We start from the raw sequence: 21,900 nt of genomic DNA, 5'->3' as shown, positions 1-21,900 counted from the left end.
TCGAAAATCCCGCGTAAGTGTCCGCGCATGCTGAAGACCCTAGCAACGCTTCTAGGATACGAACTGTGAAGAGGAAGCGCGCCTGCCTGCCTCTCTGGGCTGCAAACGTCAACAATATGGAAACTCAAGACCTAACGTCTGCTTTTGTTTCAGAGACAGACGTCGAAAGGGTAAGAAATTGTTAGCAGAGTAGCTAAATTTGGACTGTAATCGTAAAAACGAAGTTTGTGCATGGTTTTTGACAATAATTATGCGAGAAAAAACACCCGCTTGCTACCGAACGTCTCGGCTTGATTAGGCTAAATTAGCGAGGCTAACTAGCTAGCTAGCCTGCTAAATTCCTCTACTGTACTGTCTGTTGCACACACCGGCTGTAACTTCGGTTAACGTTAACCAGCGACCAACAGGCGTTTACCAAAATTCGTTTAGCTAGCAGCTACAGTATTTTGTTTATGTTACGTTACAGGGGACCGAGTCATGGCACCAGTTGCCAGCAGAGGTAGATACGAGTCAGGTTATCGGACAGACAACAATAATCCCACCTGTTGATCAAACTCAACACGGCGTCAGTCACAAACAAACCCATTCAAGAACAACGGTGACAACGGACCTGCAACGTCAACATTTGGGAGACAGAACCTCATCCATGCAGCTAGGTAGAAATTGGTGAAATATTCATTTTTTCGTTTGCACTGTGTGGTGCGCACGTTTACCCTCCTTGTTGCTTTGTTCATTTCGTCAGCCATGCAATTATGTTTCAGTTTGTATTCAGATTGATGTCGTTGAAACATTACCCTGTTGATCATGATTTCAGATTTCCAGGATAGTCAGCTCTCACCAGCCCTTCCTCTCCTGCCATCCAACTCTGAAAAAAAACATAACTTCACAGACTACTCTCTGTTCCAACAAACAGACTTAGAGTTTGCTCCATTGCGGTATGTTAACAGATAGATTAGATGACATATAGCCATTACATTTATTTTGTATTTTTATGTTAAATCTTTATTTTTTCAGGGGGTCTCCTGACATATCGATTGCATCAGATAGGTTTCTGGTCCCTCCACTGGACAGTGGTGGTGTCCAGCCTGTGGACCACGCCTCTCTTTCCCAGCATCCCTTGGCCCACATAACGTCCCTGTCTGAGGAAGGAGCAAGCAACTGCTGCTCTCTCTCCCAGCATAGCTTGTCACCAGCGGACGACACCCGGAAACCGGAGGATGACTCCTACCGAGCAATCATCCGAGTGGATGAGGGCAGAGAGACGAGTCTCTCCGGGGTGAGGACGGAGGGCAGGGACGATCGGCCGCCGACGCGTCCGTACGACCCTCTGGGAGGGTCGCCTGACGACGACGCGTCCTTCCTGAGTGGAGACGTTCCGGCGCGGACGCTGCTGGGGCTGCTCCAGAAGGAGGTGGGCATGCCCAGCGGCAGCAGCAGCAGCGCCGTGTCCTCCGCCTCCGAGACCTCGCTCAACAGAACCACGTCCTTCGGGGAGGGGAAGAGCAGCGGCGTTACCAAGCCCGAGGCTGGGCAGGGCGCGGGGAGCAGACAGCCCTCACCAGGAGGACCCCAGACCGAGACAGGACAACACTCCTCACGGATGTCTCAGATTTCGAACATCACCGTCCGTTCGTCAAACGCTCAACCCGATGACGGCGCCGACGCACTCCACAGAGAGCTCCGCTCCGAGGCGGAGAGAATCCGCGGCTTCGAGCCTGAGAGCCTCACCCCGGACCAGGAGAACGCAACGGCTGACACCCCCCTCACAGGGAGGGTGGGTGCCACCAGAGGGCTCCTGGTCGGGGAGAGTGGGACGGGGCTCCTGTCGGCTGGCTACAGTGTGGAGCGAGGACACAGGGAGAGGGACCTGTGGTCCTCAGGGAACCAGACGGGGACAGACGGGTCCCTCCTGGGCTTCCTCCCTCAGCCTGTGTCCCAGTCTACTCCCGGTGTTTTCCACGCACCCGTCAGAACCGGTTCGAAGCCCAAACTGGGACTGCTGTCCGCCATCGGATCTAACCCGGACGTCTCACATCTCTCAGGTTCCAGGAGGCCCTCACAGCCAGCGGCAGTTTCTATGCCGGATATCGACGCCATCGACCTGGTTGGCGCACAGCCAGGCTACGAAGCATCCGGAAAGGTCCACTCTCTTCCGAGTCTGAACTACCTGCAGAAGGTAGACGCCTGGAGGACCAATCAGAGCTCGATGAAGACCTCCCTGTTTGATAGCCTGGCTCTGCAGGGGTTCTCTGGTGTGTCTCCCAAACAGAGGGCCTACGACGCAGTCTCAGGCTCTCTGAACCGCATGCTGACTCAGCATGGGGCCGGCCAGCACCAGGCCCCTCCTGGCCCCAGCTCAGACCAGAACCCCACCACACCCGTCTCCGGGCCCTTCTCCCCGACCAGGGGAGAGGCAGTGGGCTGTGCCCCCCTGAGGGAGGACAGGGGGGTGGCTGGGGGCCCTCCGGGGTCCTCCCTTGGCAGGTCTCAGTCCCCCTCTTCTCTCAGCACGGTAGTCACAACCATCCAGCATGCTGAACAGCCACGGAGGCAAGAGGGGAGCAGCCAGGCGCTGGGCCAGGCTGGGACGGCAGCCCCCAGGGAGCCGGAGGGGGGTGAGAGGGGTGCAGGCCCAGGTCGGGCCCCAGGGGGCGGGCGTGGCGCGGAGCTGCAGCAGGCCAGCACAGCTCAGCCCTCTGGTGTCGCAGCCCTGGGCTGGTTCAGTGACGTGTCGTCTCCCCGCGACGGGAGCGCCGTGTTCTCCAGCTCCCAGGACAGCGGCCACAGCGGCCGGAACGTGGGCGCCTCCGTGGGGGCGTCGTCCGCGGTGAGCCTGGAGGTGGACAACTACGCCCCCTACTGGAACTCCAAACCCTCCACTCCGGCCAGGGAGAGAGAGCTCAACATTGAAGACCGAATTCCGGTAAGTTTGTAATAGTATTTAGTATCTAGTAATACTATGTAGTATAATAGTGTATTCTTTATATATTTGTATTGATTAAAAAATATTTGAATATGCACCATTTGTACGTCACTTGGTATAAAAGTGCCTCTTGAATTGATCAAATTCAAAAAATATTTAACCAATTCCAAAGCAACTACAATCCACATCAATCCTTTCAATTTTTTTGCCAGCTGTACCTCCGTAACCTCGGTATTGACCAATCCCCTTCAACGATCCTCACTCCGTTTGGACCCAGAGGACCTATCAGAGAGCCCGAGTTTTCTCCCACTGATCTGTGCACGGTGAAGGGGTCCGTGGGGACCCCCACCAAGAGCAGCCAGCCCTCGGAAGGTACGACAGGGACATCACTGCTGTCACTCCAAAATGATATCTTTATGGAGGTTTAGATCTTACAGTTCAGTCATTCAGCAGAAGCTTTTATCCAAAGCAATGTATAGGGGGGATTTGAACCTGCGATAAATGCTCCACCACTGAGTTATACCCATCCTAATTCAGCTAGATGTTGCACTTAGGTAGGTAGGTATTGCAGTGGGAGAATGCATGTATAACACAGGCCTTGCTGTCTCCCCTGGTGTGCTCAGGCGACAGCCCCCATAAAGAGGAGTGCTCCAGGGCTAGCCTTCTCTCCATGGACTCCAGCCTCTCCATCCCTCTGAGTGTGGACAGCCTCCATCCCATGGCCCCCTACCCAGATCCAAGTACCTCCTCCCCCCTAGGCAGAGCTCCCAGCCAGGGCAGTGTGAGGCTGGCCCTCAGCACCGTCAGCCCCCAGCCCCAGGACACCCACCAGCCTCCCCAGCCCAGCGGGCCGGGTGTGCCCAGCCACGCTGCCACAGGGCTCGGGGAGAGGTACGAGGGCCTGGCTCCTGGGGGGCCGAGGACCGGAGCCGCAGAGCCTGAAGTGAGCATGGAGCAGAGTCGCGAGGACTCCTTCGTCGGCTCCAAGACCCTGCAGGAGATCAGGAGGCTGCTGGGCCGGGCGGAGAACATTGTCTCAGGGGGCTCCTCCTCTTCCTCCTCCTCCCCAGGAGGGTCCCAGCCGCACTTGGACGAGGACTCCCTCTTGGCCGCGAGGAACAGGATGGAGAGTTTCCAGAGGTCGTCCCTCACGTGCTCGTCGGCTGGGGACCTGCGGACCTTCTCGACGTCGCTGGTCTGGGGCCGGTCCTCCTCTGACTCCATGCTGCTGGTGGAGAGGCTGAGAGAGAACTCCACGGGCACGGAGACCGGGAGGCCCTCCAGGGAGCCAGCCCACCAGCCCGGCCAGGCCCCGAGCCCCGGGGAGGCCCGCGCGAGAGGAGGGCAGCCCCGGGACGGCTCCGCGGGCGCAGGCTCCGCCCTGCCGCTGCCTAAGGCCGTGAGGAGGGCGGAGCCCGAGGGCTGCAGCGCCGGGCCGTCGGACGCAACGGCGCGTGGCCAGCTCCCCGTCCCACCCATCAACACGCTGCCTGGTCAGCATGCGGCTGCTACTGCAGTCCAGCCTCGCCCCTTCCTCAGAGAGACCCCAGGGGGTGGGGAGGAGGAGGAGGAGGGGGACGCAGGGGGCGTGGAGGTGGAGATCTCCCCGTTGTCCTCCCCCTCCTCCTCGTCCTCCTCCGCCGTGGGCTCGGGGCAGGGCGCGGGCAGTGAGGCCAGCAGCAGCAGCTCTCTGGCTGCCAGGGTCGCCCGGCTCCTGCAGAGAGAGTCTCCGGCCACGATGATCTCCAGCAGAGCCAGCTCCAACACTGACCTGGAGGAGAGTCGAGCCAGAGGTACTGCACACACACACACACGTTCTCCTGAGACACACTACCTCACACCTAGCTTGTCACGCCAGATTATTTTATGTAGTGAGCCAAACCCCCTGGTACACAGGAACTACATTTAAACATCTGTTATGGAATGTTATGGATAAATATGTTCTAATAGTGGTAAAACTTGAAAGCTCCTTTTGTTCCTAGATAAAGGACAGCCAGTGACTAGTTGAAGTAAGGTTAAGAGGGGGGTGAATGACTCAGAGGAATGTGAGGTGCTGAAGCTCTGTGGCACGGCTTACCCTGGACGATGGGTGAAGCATTTTATGTGGCCTTCCATGTTGAGGGTGAATTAAGTCTGGTTGTGTCAAGGTGTTTAGAGGGTACGTTTTTGAAAGGGTCAATTGAAGACATGCAGTACAAGGTGCTATTGAAGCAGCTGTTTGACCTTTTGCTCCCGGAAGAGACATGGGACAGTTACATTGATTTGTGATGACCATATGTTCTTTATAAAGACCCTTGTGTGAATGGTGAACGCCACCATTCTGGCGGACGACTCTGATAGGGTCCTCCAGTATTTGACTGGTCACAGAGGACTCTGTTTCGTGCTGTAATATTCAAACAAATCATTGGTATCAATCCGGCAAATCGTATCAATCTAGAAATGCAGTGTTGTCAGAAACCTTCCTGTACACGTCTCAGTAAACGCACTGCATTCGTACGTTTCCAATCCAGTCAGAAGCCAGGTGTGTTGGCTGCGTTTGTATTCGTTCAATCCAAGTAAATTCACTGTATTAATTCATTCGGAAGTTCATTTAAGTGGTCAGGTAACGTTTGTATAGTTAAGGAATAAGTATAGACGGGTAAAAACAACAACAAAATATACACAATAGAGGCGATGAAATATAGACTTAAAAACAGCGAAGTGCTTGGAGCTGTGAGGTAGACTGAGCGTGCCTGTGAGCGTGTGTCCTGAGGCCCAGCGTGCTGCTGTTGCAGAGTGGATCAAGCTGAAGCTGTCGGGCCTGCAGTGTGAAGCCCTGGAGCTGGACGCACAGGACCGCCTGAGGATCGAGGAGATCAAGAGAGAGCTCCTGCTCTGCACCACACACACCTTCAAGGTACCCTCCTGGCCTGTCCCCAACACCACACACACCTTCAAGGTACCCTCCTGGCCCCAACACCACACACACCTTCAAAGTACCCTCCTGGCCCCAACACCACACACACCTTCAAAGTACCCTCCTGGCCCCAACACCACACACACCTTCAAAGTACCCTCCTGGCCCCAACACCACACACACCTTCAAGGTACCCTCCTGGCCCCAACACCACACACACCTTCAAGGTACCCTCCTGGCCCCAACACCACACACACCTTCAAAGTACCCTCCTGGCCCCAACACCACACACACCTTCAAAGTACCCTCCTGGCCCCAACACCACACACACCTTCAAAGTACCCTCCTGGCCCCAACACCACACACACCTTCAAAGTACCCTCCTGGCCCCAACACCACACACACCTTCAAGGTACCCTCCTGGCCCCAACACCACACACACCTTCAAAGTACCCTCCTGGCCCCAACACCACACACACCTTCAAGGTACCCTCCTGGCCTGGCCCCAACACCACACACACCTTCAAAGTACCCTCCTGGCCTGTCCCCAACACCACACACACCTTCAAGGTACCCTCCTGGCCCCAACACCACACACACCTTCAAAGTACCCTCCTGGCCCCAACACCACACACACCTTCAAAGTACCCTCCTGGCCCCAACACCACACACACCTTCAAAGTACCCTCCTGGCCCCAACACCACACACACCTTCAAGGTACCCTCCTGGCCCCAACACCACACACACCTTCAAGGTACCCTCCTGGCCCCAACACCACACACACCTTCAAAGTACCCTCCTGGCCCCAACACCACACACACCTTCAAAGTACCCTCCTGGCCCCAACACCACACACACCTTCAAGGTACCCTCCTGGCCCCAACACCACACACACCTTCAAAGTACCCTCCTGGCCCCAACACCACACACACCTTCAAAGTACCCTCCTGGCCTGGCCCCAACACCACACACACACCTTCAAGGTACCCTCCTGGCCCCAACACCACACACACCTTCAAGGTACCCTCCTGGCCTGTCCCCAACACCACACACACCTTCAAGGTACCCTCCTGGCCTGTCCCCAACACCACACACGTTAACCCTATCTCTACAAATAGTGCCTATAGAAAGGACAGTGCGGCGAGAACGACGTCACACCTCGAAATATCCTCCACCCAAGTCCCCAACACCACACAACACACTGCATTGGAGAGACTCGACAACGAAACCTCCCTTCCCCCCCTTCTGGATGATGAGCAGTATTTGTGTTTTATTTTGGAGGCAGCCTCCCGGACTGCTCTAGTCTGATGCTGAAGGAACCAGGTGTGTTGTGGGCATGGTGTGATTGGATTGTGATGCCAGAAACCCCCAGGGCTTATGGTCCCACCTCCGAGTTCTCCTGTGGATGTTGAGAGCACGGGGTTGCTGTGTTGTGGGACTGTTATCATGTTGCTGTGTTGTGTGGAGGTTGCTGTGTTGGGGGAATGTTATCGTGTTGTGTGGAGGTTGCTGTGTTGGGGGAATGTTATCGTGTTGTGTGGAGGTTGCTGTGTTGGGGGAATGTTATCGTGTTGTGTGGAGGTTGTTGTGTCTTGGGAATGTTATCGTGTTGTGTGGAGGTTGCTGTGTCTTGGGAATGTTATCGTGTTGGGTGGAGGTTGTTGTGTTTATGAATACATTTTCCTCTACCTCCTCTAAACACTGTACAGACAGCCAATCATGGAGCAGAGAAACAAGGTCAAGGTCAAATGTATTTCCATCCTGTCATGGATACTTTAGGATAAATATGTTTTAATATTGGGAAACCGTAAAGCACCGTTGTTCCTTAAAGTCCGGAGACTAGTTTAAAAGGTTGTCAAGTGTTTGCAGAAGGCTTTAGAGGAATGTATGTTTGACCTGAAGCTCTGTGGGAGTTTACCTTCAGGGAAGGGTCAGCATCTTTATGGACTCCTTTTTATAACACACAAACCCGGTTTGTTTGGAGTAGATTGGTTTGTTTACTTTTGAGCTAGCTGACCCTTCCAAAAGGGACAGTAGACCATGTGTCTGGTCAACGTCAACAGTTATCTGATCTCCTGTCCTGGAGAGTCTTATCCCCTGGGGGGGGGGAGGCCACTGGGATCCTCTGTCCTATGCTGGGTACACACCACAGGATCATCGGGCCGATTTCCCCCTCTTCCGACAATCCTGGTTGATGGTTCTGCAGATTATTTGATCAGATGTTCCCTTGGTGTGGGGTGTGTTAAGAGTGACCGAACTTGCTCGGAAGGACGTCGGAGCCCCCCCGATTGCGACTCGTAAGATCAGAAATCCTGATGTGTGGGGGGGAGCGAAACGGTTAAAAATCGGCCTATAGGACTGTATGTATATTGTTTGTCACCACTCCATCGAACGACTTGTAGCAATACATGTCCTCCGGTATGTCACAGAGCGCTCGGTTTCGTGCTCTAATATTCAAATAAAGAATTTGGGTCAGTCCGGCAGTCATATCAATCTAGAAATACAATGCCGTCGGGAAACCTTTTTATTCAATATATAGATTCGGATCATTATCGATCAATATAAAAAAAACATCACAATAAAATTGCTGGCCATATCGCTCAGCCTTGGTGAATGTTGTTGTGTCGTGTGGAAGTTGCGGTGTCGTGTGGAGGTTGCTGTGTGTGCGTGTGTGTGTGTGTGAAATGCCCCAGTGAAGTGAAGCTGTTTCCTTTCCTCCTTGCAGAGCCAGGGAAGCACCGACACAGAGCGCAGCGCTGCCTCAAGCCTGCCTCTCCCCCTGCCTCTCCCCCTGCCTCTCCCCCTGCCTCCCTCCCAGCCAGCAGAGCGCTTCAGTGCCCTCCGAGCTGCAGAGGAACGTCTGTCCCACCAGCTCCAGACCCTCACCACGGCCTCCCTCGACCCCGACCAGCCCCCCGCCCCTCTGCCCCTGAACCCCAGCCTCCACCCCCCTCAGCCGCAGGACCTGGAGGGCCGTGTTCGAGAGATCGCCCACAGGGAGGGTGTGAGCCTCCCCAGGGCGCCCCTCCCACCGCCCCTCACCTCCATCACCATCACCACCTGCCGCCGCTCTCCCTCCCCCCTGCCTCCCCCCAGTCCGGAGCCCCTACAGCTCGCCCAGCTCTCCAGGGAGGCGGTCCCGCCGCCCACCCCCCAGACGGACCGCCCAGGAGCCACAGCAGCAGAGCCGGCCTCCGCGCCTCAGCCCAACGGCCGCCACGCCAGAACCACGCACCACGTGGAGGTCCAGGCTGGGCTGGAGGAGGTGGGGCTGGGACGGGACACCACAGGACGCAGCCAGGACTCTGCTACCATCAACCCTCCAAGTCAGGGCCCAGGACACGTGTCCCTGCTCCACCTCACCCTCTCCCCCAAGCCCACGGAGCACACCACCCAGGCCCCAGGCCCCTCCTCCAGACACTCTTCCGCCTTCACAGGCCCTCTCCATGATGGCCACACCCCACAGTCTACACTGACCAATCAGGAGGGGGCTGGGACAACCAGAGAACCAATCAGACGACGGGATGTGTCGGTACAGTTTGCTACCACAGTGCCTGAGTGGAAAACCTCCTCCAGGTACCCACAATCCTTTACTCCTCCACAGAGACTGGCTCCCCCGTCCAGACCCGTTCGTACTCCAGGTAAGGATTCTGACAGCTCAGCTCGCAGTACTTCCCAATGCCAGACGTGGGGCTGTAGTTTCAAGTTCATTTGCCCTTACGCAACAAGGGCAGACCACTTCTTGGTCCTACTCCTCTTAAATGTTTCCTAGTGGACTAAGATGTCAGGATATCTAAGATGATGGTCTAAGATGTCAGGATATCTAAGATGATGGTCTAAGATGTCAGGATATCTAAGATGATGGTCTAAGATGTCAGGATATCTAAGATGTTCTTCTGTCCAAGATATCAGGACACACAGCAGATGTGTTCTCCAGTTCTAAGGAATGTTCTGTGCCCTGCAGCTGTGCCGGTTCTGCTGCCATACAAACCTCTGGGCAGCGAGAACATGTTCTACGTTCCCCAGACCGAGGCCCAGCTGTCCCCTATCCGCTCCGACACCACCATAGAGAGCTCCCACACGGGTAGGACCACACACACACCACTCAGAGGAGGCACGGTGCCATAGTAGTGCATGGTCATAACCAGCTCTTCACTCTTCATCTGTCATAGCCACTAAAGCCATCTCCAGTTTAGCTTTCAAACTCGGTTTAAGATGATCCCTCTATAAGGGAGACCATGTGAAGACATTGAATTCCAGATAATGATCCCATTAAAACATTGTACTGAGTAGAGTATCTTGAGCTGACTGACTGATTAATGCACACACACACACACAGAGGGAAGCAGCTGCTGCTGTGTCATGTGCACCGTGCTCCTCATGAATAACTCATGTCTCTGAAACAAAGACCGGGCCGGCCCGAGCGCACACACACACTGGTGCACCTCAGAGAGAAGGGTCCCTCTCAGCCTCACATCTCTCCCTGTGTCTCTCCCTGTGTCTCTCTCTGTGTCTGTCTCTCCCTGGTTGCGTTTCTTGCCATCTCCCGTGTTTCTCTATCTTGCTCACTTGCTGTCAATGTTTCTGGTCTCTCTCTTGCTCTCTCTTTTTCTCCTACTCTCTCTCTCTGTCTCTCTCCCCCCCCCCCCCCCCCCCCTCCAGGCTCAGACGACGCCGTGCCCCCACAGTTCAGCGCTGACGTCCTGGGCTCCCGTGACCAGGAGGGGGAGAAGCAAAGGGTGGACCGGGGGGTGAGCATCAGACACAGCGAGGGCATCTACGGCAAGAGGCTGAGGGGGGCTGGAGTCAGCCTGCAGCCTGGACACGCAGGTGAGCTGGGCTGAGGGGGGGGGGGGGAGACGTGGGTATGAGGGGAGGTGTCGATGTTGATTGTCGAGAGTAGCATGCACTATAGAAACTGTGAATAAACACAGCCACTCTAAGGAAACTAGGACACCTTTCGACAGCACTGAAGATGGACGACATCATACGTCACAAAACACCTTGTCTGTTTTATAGAGACACTGTTCTACGATGTAACAGCATGTGTGTCCTTCCCCTCATAGGTTCTGAGTCGCCGGTGGACAGCAGCTTATATGGCAACGAGAGACAGGCTCCTCCCTCTTTCCCTCGAGGAGTAGAAGCCCCGAGCTACACCTCGGGCTCTGCTGGCGCTGTGAGAGACCAGCGTACAACCTTTGACCTCCCGGAGGGGCGTGGCTGGCGCTCCCCCAGCCTGGGAGAGGAAGGGGAGGAGTTTCAGCCTCTCCCTGGAGAGCTGGACTACAGCATGGACCGCTCCCGCCCTGGCCCCGCCCACACACCCCTCCCACAGGAAGCCTGGGGGCCAGAGAGGCGGGGCCTCCCTAAGCCCGCCCCCCAGCAGACTGGCGGGTCTCTCGACCAACTGTGGCGCAGGTTCAGCCAGAGGTGGAGCCTGGAGGAGTCCCGCCCCACCAGTGAGAGGGAGGCGTCCCTGCTGGAGCGCCTGGAGCGCCTGTCACGTCTGATCCACTGCGGCACGCCGTCGAGCCTCGCCTACCCAGACCCAGCCGCCCTGGGGGAGGACGCCGCGGGACCAGGAGATACCGCGAGGAGGGCGGAGGAGGAGAGAGAGGGGAGGAGGGAGGAGAGGATGGAGGGCAGCGGGAGAGGAGGAGGAGGAGGAGTTCGACAGGCGTGGCTGCAGGAGGCCCAGCCCCAGGAGGCGGAGCCACGGCCGGCGAAAGAGGAAGACGAGGAGAGCAGGGCGGGCTGCGGCCCCTCCCCCAGCCGGCACCTGTGGCCGGCGGAGCGAGAGCGCTCAGCCAGCGTGTCGGAGAGCAGCAGCTCCAGGTCCACGGTGGACACGGCCCGTCTGGTGAGGGCCTTTGGGGCCGGGCGAGTCAGAGGACTGAAGAGTGGCACCAAGCTCAGGAAACTGCACAGCACCATCCACCAGCAGAGGCAGGGCCTGGGGCAGAGGCAGGGCAGGACCAGGGACTCCGACACCCCTCCCCTCCTCCTCTCAGAGACCACAGCAACAGATGAGTCCATAGTACGTACTAGTCACACTCATACAGCTGTCAGCTGATGCTTTTTGGGCATGCAAATGTACACTTTGGCTGTGATTATCTTCATCGTTCATCTGGTGGTGAGATCCATCCATCATGAAAGGAAATTCAAATGAACCGCCACAACCTCCTACAGAAACGAGGTTTATTCCAGTTCACAGCTATTATATCTGTTTCAGTACTGTAGATATGTCCTGAACATCTCTCACCCAGCACCTGGTTAGTGCAGCAGTTGAGGTTGCGGTGCTCATTTGAAGTCTCTTTATTTAGAGGCTCGACACGTAACATAACTCGCCACATCAGACAGTGTATTTAGTGAAAGTGATTAGATACATACAAGACATGACTAACATATACAGCAACACAGTACCCAGGAAGTAGTGAGGAGCAGGTTAAGCCCAGGAACCCCACATTTGACTGTGTGTTTCTGGTTGGTTGTAGTGGAGGGACTCAGTGCTAGTGTCAGTATGTCATTGTAATAAAGCAATAAACCTGAAGAGAGGGTGTGATATATCGCAAAATAACTCATTTCTCTACGAGCACAACCCACGGGTTATTTGAATCTATCACAACCCCCCGAGTAGTTTCATTGCTTTGATGCAGCGGTTACATCAATGGGAAAGTACTTGAAACTAACAAGTAACTAGGTATCCCATGTGGATGTGCAGGAACATCCCTCATTGAGCTGTGAAAAGCTTTGCAGGCTGTGTTGTCCTCGGGTGTCGGATTTCGAGGTTGGAACCATAGCTAACTGGTTGGTGTTTAGTAATGGAGGTCATCATGCATAGCTAACTGGTGGACGTTTGTTGTCGTTGCTTCGCAGATGACTGCTGACTCGGCGTCGTCCGCCAGCACCTACACCACCCGCCGTGGGCCCTCCATCGCCGCTACCAGGGCCGTCAAGCGGGTCAGCAGGGGCGTCCAGGCAGGTCAGAGGTCAACCGCTCACTCCTGTGTATTGTTAGAGATAAGCCAGTCACCCTCCAGAGATGAGACACTCCTCTCACACGGGTTTCTGGGCTCCTCTCCTCCCTTCTTCTACTCCTCTCCTGCTGCTCTTCCTCCCCTCTTTCTTCTCCCTCCTCCTCCCCTCTTTCTTCTCCCTCCTCCTCCCTTCTTTCCCTCCCTTTCTTCTCCCTCCTCCCCTCTTTCTTCTCCCTCCTCTTCCCCTCTTTCTCTCCCTTTCTTCTCCCTCCTCCTCTCCTGCTCCTCCTCAGGTGACCTGGAGGTCATCAGTAAGGGGACTAGGAGCCGCACCCGGGACGTTGGCACCACCTTCCCCTCCCCTGCCCCGTCCCAGGGGGGACCTCCCTCCCTGGCTTCCTCCTCCAGTGGGGAGAGGGGCAGGGCGGCGGGCAGGAGCCCTCCCAAGACCCAGGGGTTCCTCCGAGACAAGAAGAGCAGCACCCTCAGGGGACAACCCAAGCACTACCCACGCAGTGAGTAGCAGAGGATCCCCCACTAAACTGAGTTCTAGTTCCTTTTTTAATCCAGGTGGGAATCCAACACCCCCAGCAAACACCCAGTGTAGGACCGTATCCTAGCACCAGTGTAGGACCGTATCCTAGCACCAGTGTAGGACCGTATCCTAGCACCAGTATAGGACCGTATCCTAGCACCAGTGTAGGACCGTATCCTAGCACCAGTATAGGACCGTATCCTAGCACCAGTGTAGGACCGTATCCTAGCACCAGTGTAGGACCGTATCCTAGCACCAGTGTAGGACCGTATCCTAGCACCAGTATAGGACCGTATCCTAGCACCAGTGTAGGACCGTATCCTAGCACCAGTATAGGACCGTATCCTAGCACCAGTGTAGGACCGTATCCTAGCACCAGTGTAGGACCGTATCCTAGCACCAGTGTAGGACCGTATCCTAGCACCAGTATAGGACCGTATCCTAGCACCAGTGTAGGACCGTATCCTAGCACCAGTATAGGACCGTATCCTAGCACCAGTGTAGGACCGTATCCTAGCACCAGTATAGGACCGTATCCTAGCACCAGTGTAGGACCGTATCCTAGCACCAGTATAGGACCGTATCCTAGCACCAGTGTAGGACCGTATCCTAGCACCAGTATAGGACCATATCCTAGCCCCAGTATAAGACCTATCCTAGCACCAGTGTAGGACCGTATCAGACCAGAGATGCACATGACTGCAGGCTGTTGCCATGGCGCTCGTTCTGACCCAGAGTGCCGCCCGCCAGGTGTGTCCTGGTTCCTTCCTGCAGAGGACCTGAAAGCTGAGGCCCGGAAGGAGAACCAGCCCGAGGGGCACCCGGCCCCCACGGCCGGCCCACTCTGGGTTGAGGCCTCAAACAGGCCCTGGAGAGAGCCCCTCAGGCCCCGCCAGGCCGAGCAGAGCCGGGCCGTGACCAGGGAGGGGACCCGGGGTTCCAGACCCGGTGGGACCGAACCTTTGCCTCAGCCCAGCAGCAAGCCTCCCTCTGCGCTGGTCCGCATCTCTCTGCAGGTCAGTGTCTGCCGGAGCCAGCTAGCAGTTATCATGTTTAACCGTGGCTCTCACTGTCGCTCCGTGCATTTCCTCCTCTCGCCCACCACCAGGAGGCCCTGGAGCTGCGCAGGCCAGAGTTCATGTCTCGCTCGCGGGAGAGGACCCGGCGCCTGGCCCTGCAGGTGGAGGAGAGGAGGCTGCAGGCCATCTTCAGCAGGGAGAGAGATGAGCTCTTCAACAGGCCAGGGGCAGCAGGGCGGCTGCACAGACCTCCTGCAGGTACACACACACGCACGAATCGAATGCACCTAAACCAGCATATCCACACAGGCGATGGGTACGAGGCTGATGTGTTTGTTTTGTACTCAGGTCCATCACTGCTCAGAAGGGCCGTTCCCAAGAAGGAGATGGTCCAAAGATCCAAACAGTAAGTTCTAGGAGTGTGTGTTAATATAATCTTATAATATTTAATGTTATTATAATGCACACAACCATGGTGTGTGCTGCTGTTCTCCTGTGAGTGTTATTAACACGACCAGGGTTAATGCCAGTGGTACATATACACACCCAGACTTTTCCAACTTCACACAGTGCCCCACACACACACACACACACAGGTATTGTAATGAGATGGTGTGTGCGTGCTCCAGGATCTACTCCCAGCTGGCGGAGGTGCAGAAGAGGAGGGAGGAGGACAGAAGGAAGGCAGAGTACCGCTCCTACAGGCTCAACGCCCAGCTCTACAACAAGGTACACGCGTTCGCATTTCCCCCATTCAGCAGGCACTTCCATCCACAACCAGCGCACGTAGAAAGAACAGCGGAAAATCCGAAGGAGATCAGAAGTGCACAGTTCTAACAGTATTTTGGTAGCTAGCCCTTGTTTTATCTTCGGGTCATTTTGACCCCATCGGTCATTGTGACCCACCGTCGTATTGCGACAACTTTACCGCATACAGAAACAAAGTGAAGCATTTTCTTTTAACCGCTGGGCTGTCTCAGACCCCCCACATAGCAAAGGTTAAAAGAAAATGATTTGTATTTGTTTTTGTATTGGGTAAAATTGGCTAAACACAATGTCATGTGACCCAAAGGCAGCACAAGGGTTAAGTGTCGAGGAACGTCTTCTGACCACTGAAATACTGTCAGACCTGCACGTCTGGTCCTCGATGTCCAGTTGTACTGTTCCCCTGCATCTCTGATTGGTCTGCTGGGGAACTGGATGTTTCATCATTATTTCCAGTGACTGGATGTTTTTCTCCTGCAGAAAATCACCAACCGTGTGTTGGGTCGGCGAACACCTTGGCAGTGATGCTGACACGCCTACAGGAGGCGCTGAACACTTCATTAAATTAGAATGCTGTGACAAGATGGGTTTTACTTTGAAGTATTATTTAGATCCTGATTTATCTTACTAAAATCAATTATTTATTCTGAAAAAAGTTTTGTTTTAAGAAATTATGTTTTCTGCTTGTGGAGAAAAGTTTGAGAGAAATTCTAATCCTTAATCTTGTTTGTCTACATACAAATTTATGAAATGTTTTATATCGGTTTGATTGTTTTTTTTTATGCAAAAATAAATAAATTGGTTTAAGTCAACAATGAAACAGCTTTCCTTGGCAGCATGCTCCAGACACACAGGTGAGTGATCAGTCTCATGATCTTCAGCCACGCTGGTCGAGAGATGCTCTCAAGTAAAGTTCATCCACAGTATTTTACTGACTCAGAAATGACAAAAGAAGCAGCATCTGATTTGTCATTGTCCATGTCTTTATTGTTGGGTGGTTACAGCGCTGGGAGAGGCTACAGGGCACAGAGAGGGCACAGAGAGGGCACAGAGAGGGCACAGAGAGGGCACGGAGGGAGCCAGGGGCTGGGCTGGGCTCTCGTGAGAGGGCACACCTTTTCTTTCAAGATGCTAATAATGCGATAAGTTCTCAACGACAAAACCCCACAACTCCTCAATACCGAATACTGTTGGTGTGTACATATTTTTTTATACTATATACTTGACTATAAATACATGATATAACAATCTAATATGGTGTAGCTTGAAGTGTATTAAAATAAAATGTTTTTTTGAAATCCAAAGATGAAAAATGTGGCGGATTAAAAAACGTAGAATCTTTGGCAGAGATGTTGGTTTTGCAATGAATGAGGTTTGAGCTAGAAAGTAAAGGATAAGGCATATATGACCAGCCTGAACCGCGAGTATCTCTGCAGGGTCAGGCCAGGACACGGTCATTCTACACAATGATATGTTTCTCAAACACCTTACAAATGCGATACAATTCCGTTATATTAGCTCTGAAGTTTCATATGACATTACTCACATGGTAAATCACAAATACCAAGCATGTAAAAGTATCCTGCAACAATGGACTGGCGTTCGTGTGCAATAAATACTAAAGTTACCCTTTGGAAAAAAAAATTGTAATTCTATAATTTAAGACAAACAATGCTCCTTAATAAAAGTAACTTTTTAAAGTAATACAAAGTCAAAACTTATGTGCAAGAAAATCAACTAATGCTTCATAAAGTCCCTTATTCAAATGTGTTTTTCCTTCTCTGAAATCCTTTTGAGGAAGTAGTATTCTGTACAGTAGCCATCATGTAACTTGGACAAAGACCTCAGATCAACCTGACCTCACAGCTGATCATCCCTTTAGTTGTGATGTATAAAGAGGGCACAACAGCCGATCACGTCAGACACAGCAACATCAGAGTGGCGTCATCATATGTGCTGAGTCGTTAACGTAACCTTGAGAGAAACACAAACAGACGCACTGTTGGCCTATACTGCTTCGTCCTACTAACCACACACAGCGAACGGCAGGGGGGGCGGAGGCTAGTCTCAAGCAGGGCTGTGGGGGGCGGGGCTGGGGGCGGGTGCTTAGGTCAGCAGGAGGCGGTGCACTCTCTGGAGCTCAGCCTGTGATAGGACGAGCCGGTGAGCCTGCTCCTGACCCCGGGAGCACGGCAGCATGACCCTGCCCACCAACACTGTGTCCCCCCTCCTCTCCTCCTTGGCCTGAAACACACCGGACAGGAAGAGGAAGGTAGTGACAACATGCTCACCTGCTAACTAGCTGGTCACTGAGACAGTTACTAACTTCTTACAGTTACTGACCAGAGACAGTTACTAACTTATTACAGTTACTGACCAGAGACGTACACAGTTACTGACCAGAGACAGTTACTAACTTCTTACAGTAACTGACCAGAGACAGTTACTAACTTCTTACAGTTACTGACCAGAGACGTACACAGTTACTGACCAGAGACAGTTACTAACTTCTTACACAGTTACTGGGTAGTGTTCGCTCCAACTGAACCAAGCCATTGATTGGTTGAACAGCTCTGGAGTGTTTTATGCCCCGGGTGGAGTGTTTACCTTAACAAAAGCCGTGGAGGGGAACGTGGCGAAGTGTGAGGAGGCCCGAGCGCCAGGACGCTGAGTCACCACGTGCTCCGCTACCTCATCCTGAGGAAGCAGGAAGAACCAGGGCAGATCAGGAGGGGCAGCTTCCACATGGGAAACGTACACATTTGCACGTGTGCTGTAATCCATTTCATTTCAGCAAAAGCTTTGATCCAAAGAGACGTACATGTGGTGGGGGTGATTTGAACCGGTAACCTCTCGATCTGCAGTCAACTGCTCTAAAACAGCGCTACTCCCATCCCTGCCCATCATTTGACATTGTGCCACATTCTACGGCGGGTTAGATCCAATGAGCTACACTTAATAAACCACTGAGAGTCATACTGTACCTTCAGTCTGTCAAGGGTGTCACTTAGCGACTGGAGTCTGGCCGTCTGTTCCAGGAGCTGGGCGCTAGGAGTGACTGTAAACAAACACACAACCGCCTCAACTGTTACTGATGGAGGCCAGAGGAGGGTGTCGATGATGTCGGCCATGCCGGCTCGTGAGCGTCACCTGGAGACCTCCCGGTGACGTCCACCACTTTGACGTTGGCGCTCATCTGCAGCAGAGTGTCCAGCAGCTGGTCCGTCTTGCGGTAGAGGGCGCTGGAGAGCACCTCTGGACGGGCGCCGTCTCGGGACGGCAGCTTGGCCACGTTGAGGGGCGTCAGGGAGGCCAGCTGGACACGCATCTTCTCAGCCTGGGGGAGAGAGGGTGGAGGGAGGGAGGGAGGGAGGAGAGAGGGTGGAGAGGACAGAGGAGAGAGGGTGGAGGGAGGGAGGATGGTACAGAGGAGAGAGGGTGGAGGGAGGAGAGTACAGAGGAGCGAGGGAGGGAGGGAGGAATATGTGTTAATATTGCTTTCATCCAAAGCACTGTACCTCTTGATCTGCAATAAAAAATACTTTAACCACCTCCATTCACTGAGATATCATGTTATGATCAAACAGTCATTCTTCAAGGGGTCGAACATATCTGACAAACGCTTTGTAAAATCCCATGAAACCTTTTTTGCTTTCTAAGGTCATCGCGATTATGCACAGCAGCCATTTCTGTATAGTGTCCATCAGCCTCGTTATTGATACAGCGCTGAAGCACCCTCCCCCACCAGCGTGTCGTACCTTCAGCTTGTTGTTCTCGTTCTTCAGGTGCTTGATGCTGAGTCGCTGAGCGTCGATCTGCTGAGTCAGCAGGGGGGAGTCGATCACCTGCAGCCCCGCCCCCATAGCTGCCATCACAGCCCCTCCTGGAGGGGGAACACACACGTCACCTATGTCCTGTACATACACAGCTGGACTGTCATGTTTACCAACTGGAATACTAATCATCCATTACGGGAGTGATAATAATGTTACCTACAGTATGTACTATACAGCTATGCAGTATCAACATTTTACCCACTAGACACAGCCATATGAATACATTCAGACAAACAAAACACGTATGCAGTATTTGCTATATTAGTCTAGTTATGAATGTTAACGAAAACCCATCTAACGTGACTGTAGCCGACTAGCCTGGTTCAGGATGTAACTAGCCAGGTTCAGGATGTAACTAGCCAGGTTTGGGATGTAACTAGCCAGGTTCAGGATGTAACTAGCCAGGTTTGGGATGTAACTAGCCAGGTTCAGGATGTAACTAGCCAGGTTTGGGATGTAACTAGCCAGGTTCAGGATGTAACTAGCCAGGTTTGGGATGTAACTAGCCAGGTTCAGGATGTAACTAGCCAGGTTCAGGATGTAACTAGCCAGGTTCAGGATGTAACTAGCCAGGTTCAGGATGTAATTAGCCAGGTTTGGGATGCTAACAGCTTGGTTAAGGAAGCGTCAAGTCCACTATCTGTTATTGTCCATAGTGAAAATGAGGAAACACAGACAGTGTGCAGGATGGGTGAGTGAGAGGAGTACCTTTCTGTTCCTCTGTGGAGTTGTGGGACAGGAAGCAGATGAGGAGGAACAAGGGGGAGAAGAGATGCAGATGAAGGAGAGGAGAGGGATTGGGCAGGGTTAGGGTCAAGAGACGGTCAGGGTGAGCCAAGGTATTAAACAGCTGATTAGATTGCAGCATATCTTATTTGAAAACAACCGTCATTGATTGGTCTGAGCTCATCAGAGTACATGCACAGCATGTACTTCTTTTGTCTAAGGTGGGCTATTCTCCCAGGTGAGAGAGTCGTCTTCGGTCTCACCTCCTGCCATCCCCGTGACGACAGACGCTATGCCCGAGGGAGGCGTTCCTCTCAGGCCGTCCATGGTCATCTTTGATTGGCTGCTGAGACGCAGTTTCAGCTCCGCCTTCTCCGCCTCAAGCTGGTCGATGTCGGCCTGCAGGGCGTCCATGGTTTCCTCAAACTCCCTGCAGAGGAGGGGGGGGAGACCAGTCAGGTCAACAGCTGTATGGTCTCAAACTCCCTGCAGAGGAGGGGGGGAGACCAGTCAGGTCAACAGCTGTATGGTCTCAAACTCCCTGCAGAGGAGGGGGGGAGACCAGTCAGGTCAACAGCTGTATGGTCTCAAACTCCCTGCAGAGGAGGGGGGGAGACCAGTCAGGTCAACAGCTGTATGGTCTCAAACTCCCTGCAGAGGAAGGGGGCCTGGGGGCTGTAGGCTTGATTAAATGATGTGACGCTAAAGTCATCTTTTTAAAAGCAATCTCACAAAGGGCTTCAAAGAGGCTCTCACCTAAGATCCAACCTCAACCCTCAGAAAAGGAAAACTATCAACCTAACCAGTCCCAGGGTGAGAAAGGGAGGGCCTATCAGAAAGGTGAACATGCCCCTGGCAGCAGCCAGTGTGAGGGGGGGACCCTGCCAGTGCTGCTCCAAGCAGGGGGGGACCCTGCCAGTGCTGCTCCAAGCAGGGGGGGACCCTTCCAGTGCTGCTCCAAGCAGGGGGGGACCCTGCCAGTGCTGCTCCAGCCAGGGGGGGCCGGGGGGCCAGGGGCCACACGTACTTCTCCTTCTTCCTCAGCAGCGTCTGGGTCTCGTCCAGCCGGGTCTGGATCTTCTCCACGCGCTCGTCCGCATCTCTGGACGAGCTGTCCAGCTTCTTCTCCAGCAGGCTGAGACGCACGCTGGCCTCGCTCAGCTCCTCCCCCTGAGGACACACACACCACACACACACACACACACACACACACAGACACCACGCAAACATGCACACAGACAAACGCCCGCGTGCAGACAGACATACACCCGTGTCAGTGAATGTCCATGTGACCTGCCACCGTGTGGCCTGTGTGTAACTCTGGGTCACTGTTTTCCTCCCATCCAGGAAGTGTCTCTTCGCACCTTGATCTTCAGGGACTTCTTCAGCTCCTTGACGACGGTCTCCCTGTCCTCCAGCTTCATGCCCAGACCCTCAGCGTCGGTGATCTCGGCACGCAGCGCCGCCGCCCGCACCTCCACCGGAGGAGGATTCTGGGAGGAACACACACCGTGTCAGCAGTCAGCTGAGGCCGGGCCACAGCCTGGGCCATGTGACTCATGACTACTGTCACAGCTAGGTCATGTGACTCATGACTACTGTCACAGGTAGGTCATGTGACTCATGACTACTGTCACAGCCTGGGTCATGTGACTCATGACTACAGTCACAGCTAGGTCATGTGACTCATGACTACTGTCACAGGTAGGTCATGTGACTCATGACTACTGTCACAGGTAGGTCATGTGACTCATGACTACTGTCACAGCCTGGGTCATGTGACTCATGACTACAGTCACAGCTAGGTCATGTGACTCATGACTACAGTCACAGCTAGGTCATGTGACTCATGACTACTGTCACAGCTAGGTCATGTGACTCATGACTACTGTCACAGCCTGGCACATGATTCCGTCCTAAGGGGAGTCCAGTGCTATAAGTGTCTCAGCCCCCCACCATCCACCTTGGTGACCCCCAAGTGGCGAAGCCTCCTTTGACACAACCGGACCAGCGGATGTGATGTTAATAAGGATGAAGCTTTGTACCCGGATCTGGGGCTTCTCAGCATCGTATTCTCCTTCCTGCATGGCCGTGGCCATCTTGTTCATGGTTGCTATGACGATGCTGCACGACTGGCGCAGGCATTCGTACGGATTGGCACCCGGGGTTCCGTAGATCTGACGACACAGAGAAGCAGACATCACCTGACACAGTTCCCTCTA

General features: G+C 53.9%; 2 protein-coding genes across 8 annotated transcripts in view; one reads left to right on the top strand and one right to left on the bottom strand.

The window, feature by feature from the left end:
- The first annotated feature begins 65 nt into the window (after positions 1–65).
- alms1 (ALMS1 centrosome and basal body associated protein) lies at positions 66–15,926 on the top strand. Its single transcript, XM_047050866.1, has 18 exons — positions 66–170; positions 467–656; positions 815–935; positions 1,015–2,923; positions 3,136–3,295; positions 3,547–4,716; positions 5,698–5,819; positions 8,546–9,461; positions 9,785–9,904; positions 10,483–10,650; positions 10,887–11,857; positions 12,697–12,802; positions 13,091–13,312; positions 14,083–14,348; positions 14,441–14,609; positions 14,700–14,757; positions 14,981–15,080; positions 15,597–15,926. The coding sequence occupies exons 1-18, from the start codon at positions 117–119 to the stop codon at positions 15,639–15,641; spliced, it is 6,867 nt and encodes a 2,288-aa protein (XP_046906822.1). The 5' UTR covers positions 66–116; the 3' UTR covers positions 15,642–15,926.
- A 210-nt stretch (positions 15,927–16,136) lies between these two features.
- dctn1b (dynactin 1b) overlaps positions 16,137–21,900 on the bottom strand; it is a 30,121-nt gene continuing 24,357 nt past the window's right edge. For 3 of the 7 annotated variants that reach the window (XM_047050876.1, XM_047050896.1, XM_047050893.1), the window contains 10 exons: positions 21,724–21,855; positions 21,043–21,171; positions 20,706–20,848; positions 19,942–20,108; positions 19,661–19,672; positions 18,875–18,999; positions 18,267–18,453; positions 18,101–18,174; positions 17,724–17,813; positions 16,138–17,360 (listed from right to left, as the gene is read on the bottom strand). In XM_047050876.1, the coding sequence (XP_046906832.1) occupies positions 17,223–17,360; positions 17,724–17,813; positions 18,101–18,174; positions 18,267–18,453; positions 18,875–18,999; positions 19,661–19,672; positions 19,942–20,108; positions 20,706–20,848; positions 21,043–21,171; positions 21,724–21,855 (1,197 nt within the window). In that variant the 3' untranslated portion in view covers positions 16,138–17,222. Of the gene's footprint in view, positions 17,361–17,723; positions 17,814–18,100; positions 18,175–18,266; positions 18,454–18,874; positions 19,000–19,660; positions 19,673–19,941; positions 20,109–20,705; positions 20,849–21,042; positions 21,172–21,723; positions 21,856–21,900 lie in introns of all 7 variants that reach the window. The other 4 variants (XM_047050902.1, XM_047050918.1, XM_047050886.1 and 1 more) reach the window with 3 other exon arrangements.

This window comes from Hypomesus transpacificus, chromosome 3, assembly GCF_021917145.1.
Source record: "Hypomesus transpacificus isolate Combined female chromosome 3, fHypTra1, whole genome shotgun sequence".
Classification (NCBI taxonomy): Eukaryota; Metazoa; Chordata; class Actinopteri; order Osmeriformes; family Osmeridae; genus Hypomesus; species Hypomesus transpacificus.
This window is presented reverse-complemented; position numbering and strand designations above follow the sequence as displayed.

Bases quoted from the DNA above. Each gene is read 5' to 3' on its own strand.
- alms1 (XM_047050866.1), top strand. From the start codon at position 117: ATGGAAACTCAAGACCTAACGTCTGCTTTTGTTTCAGAGACAGACGTC. The intron at 9,905-10,482 runs GTAGGACCACAC...CCCCCCCTCCAG, and splicing joins CATAGAGAGCTCCCACACGG to GCTCAGACGACGCCGTGCCC. The intron at 13,313-14,082 runs GTGAGTAGCAGA...GCCGCCCGCCAG, and splicing joins ACCCAAGCACTACCCACGCA to GTGTGTCCTGGTTCCTTCCT.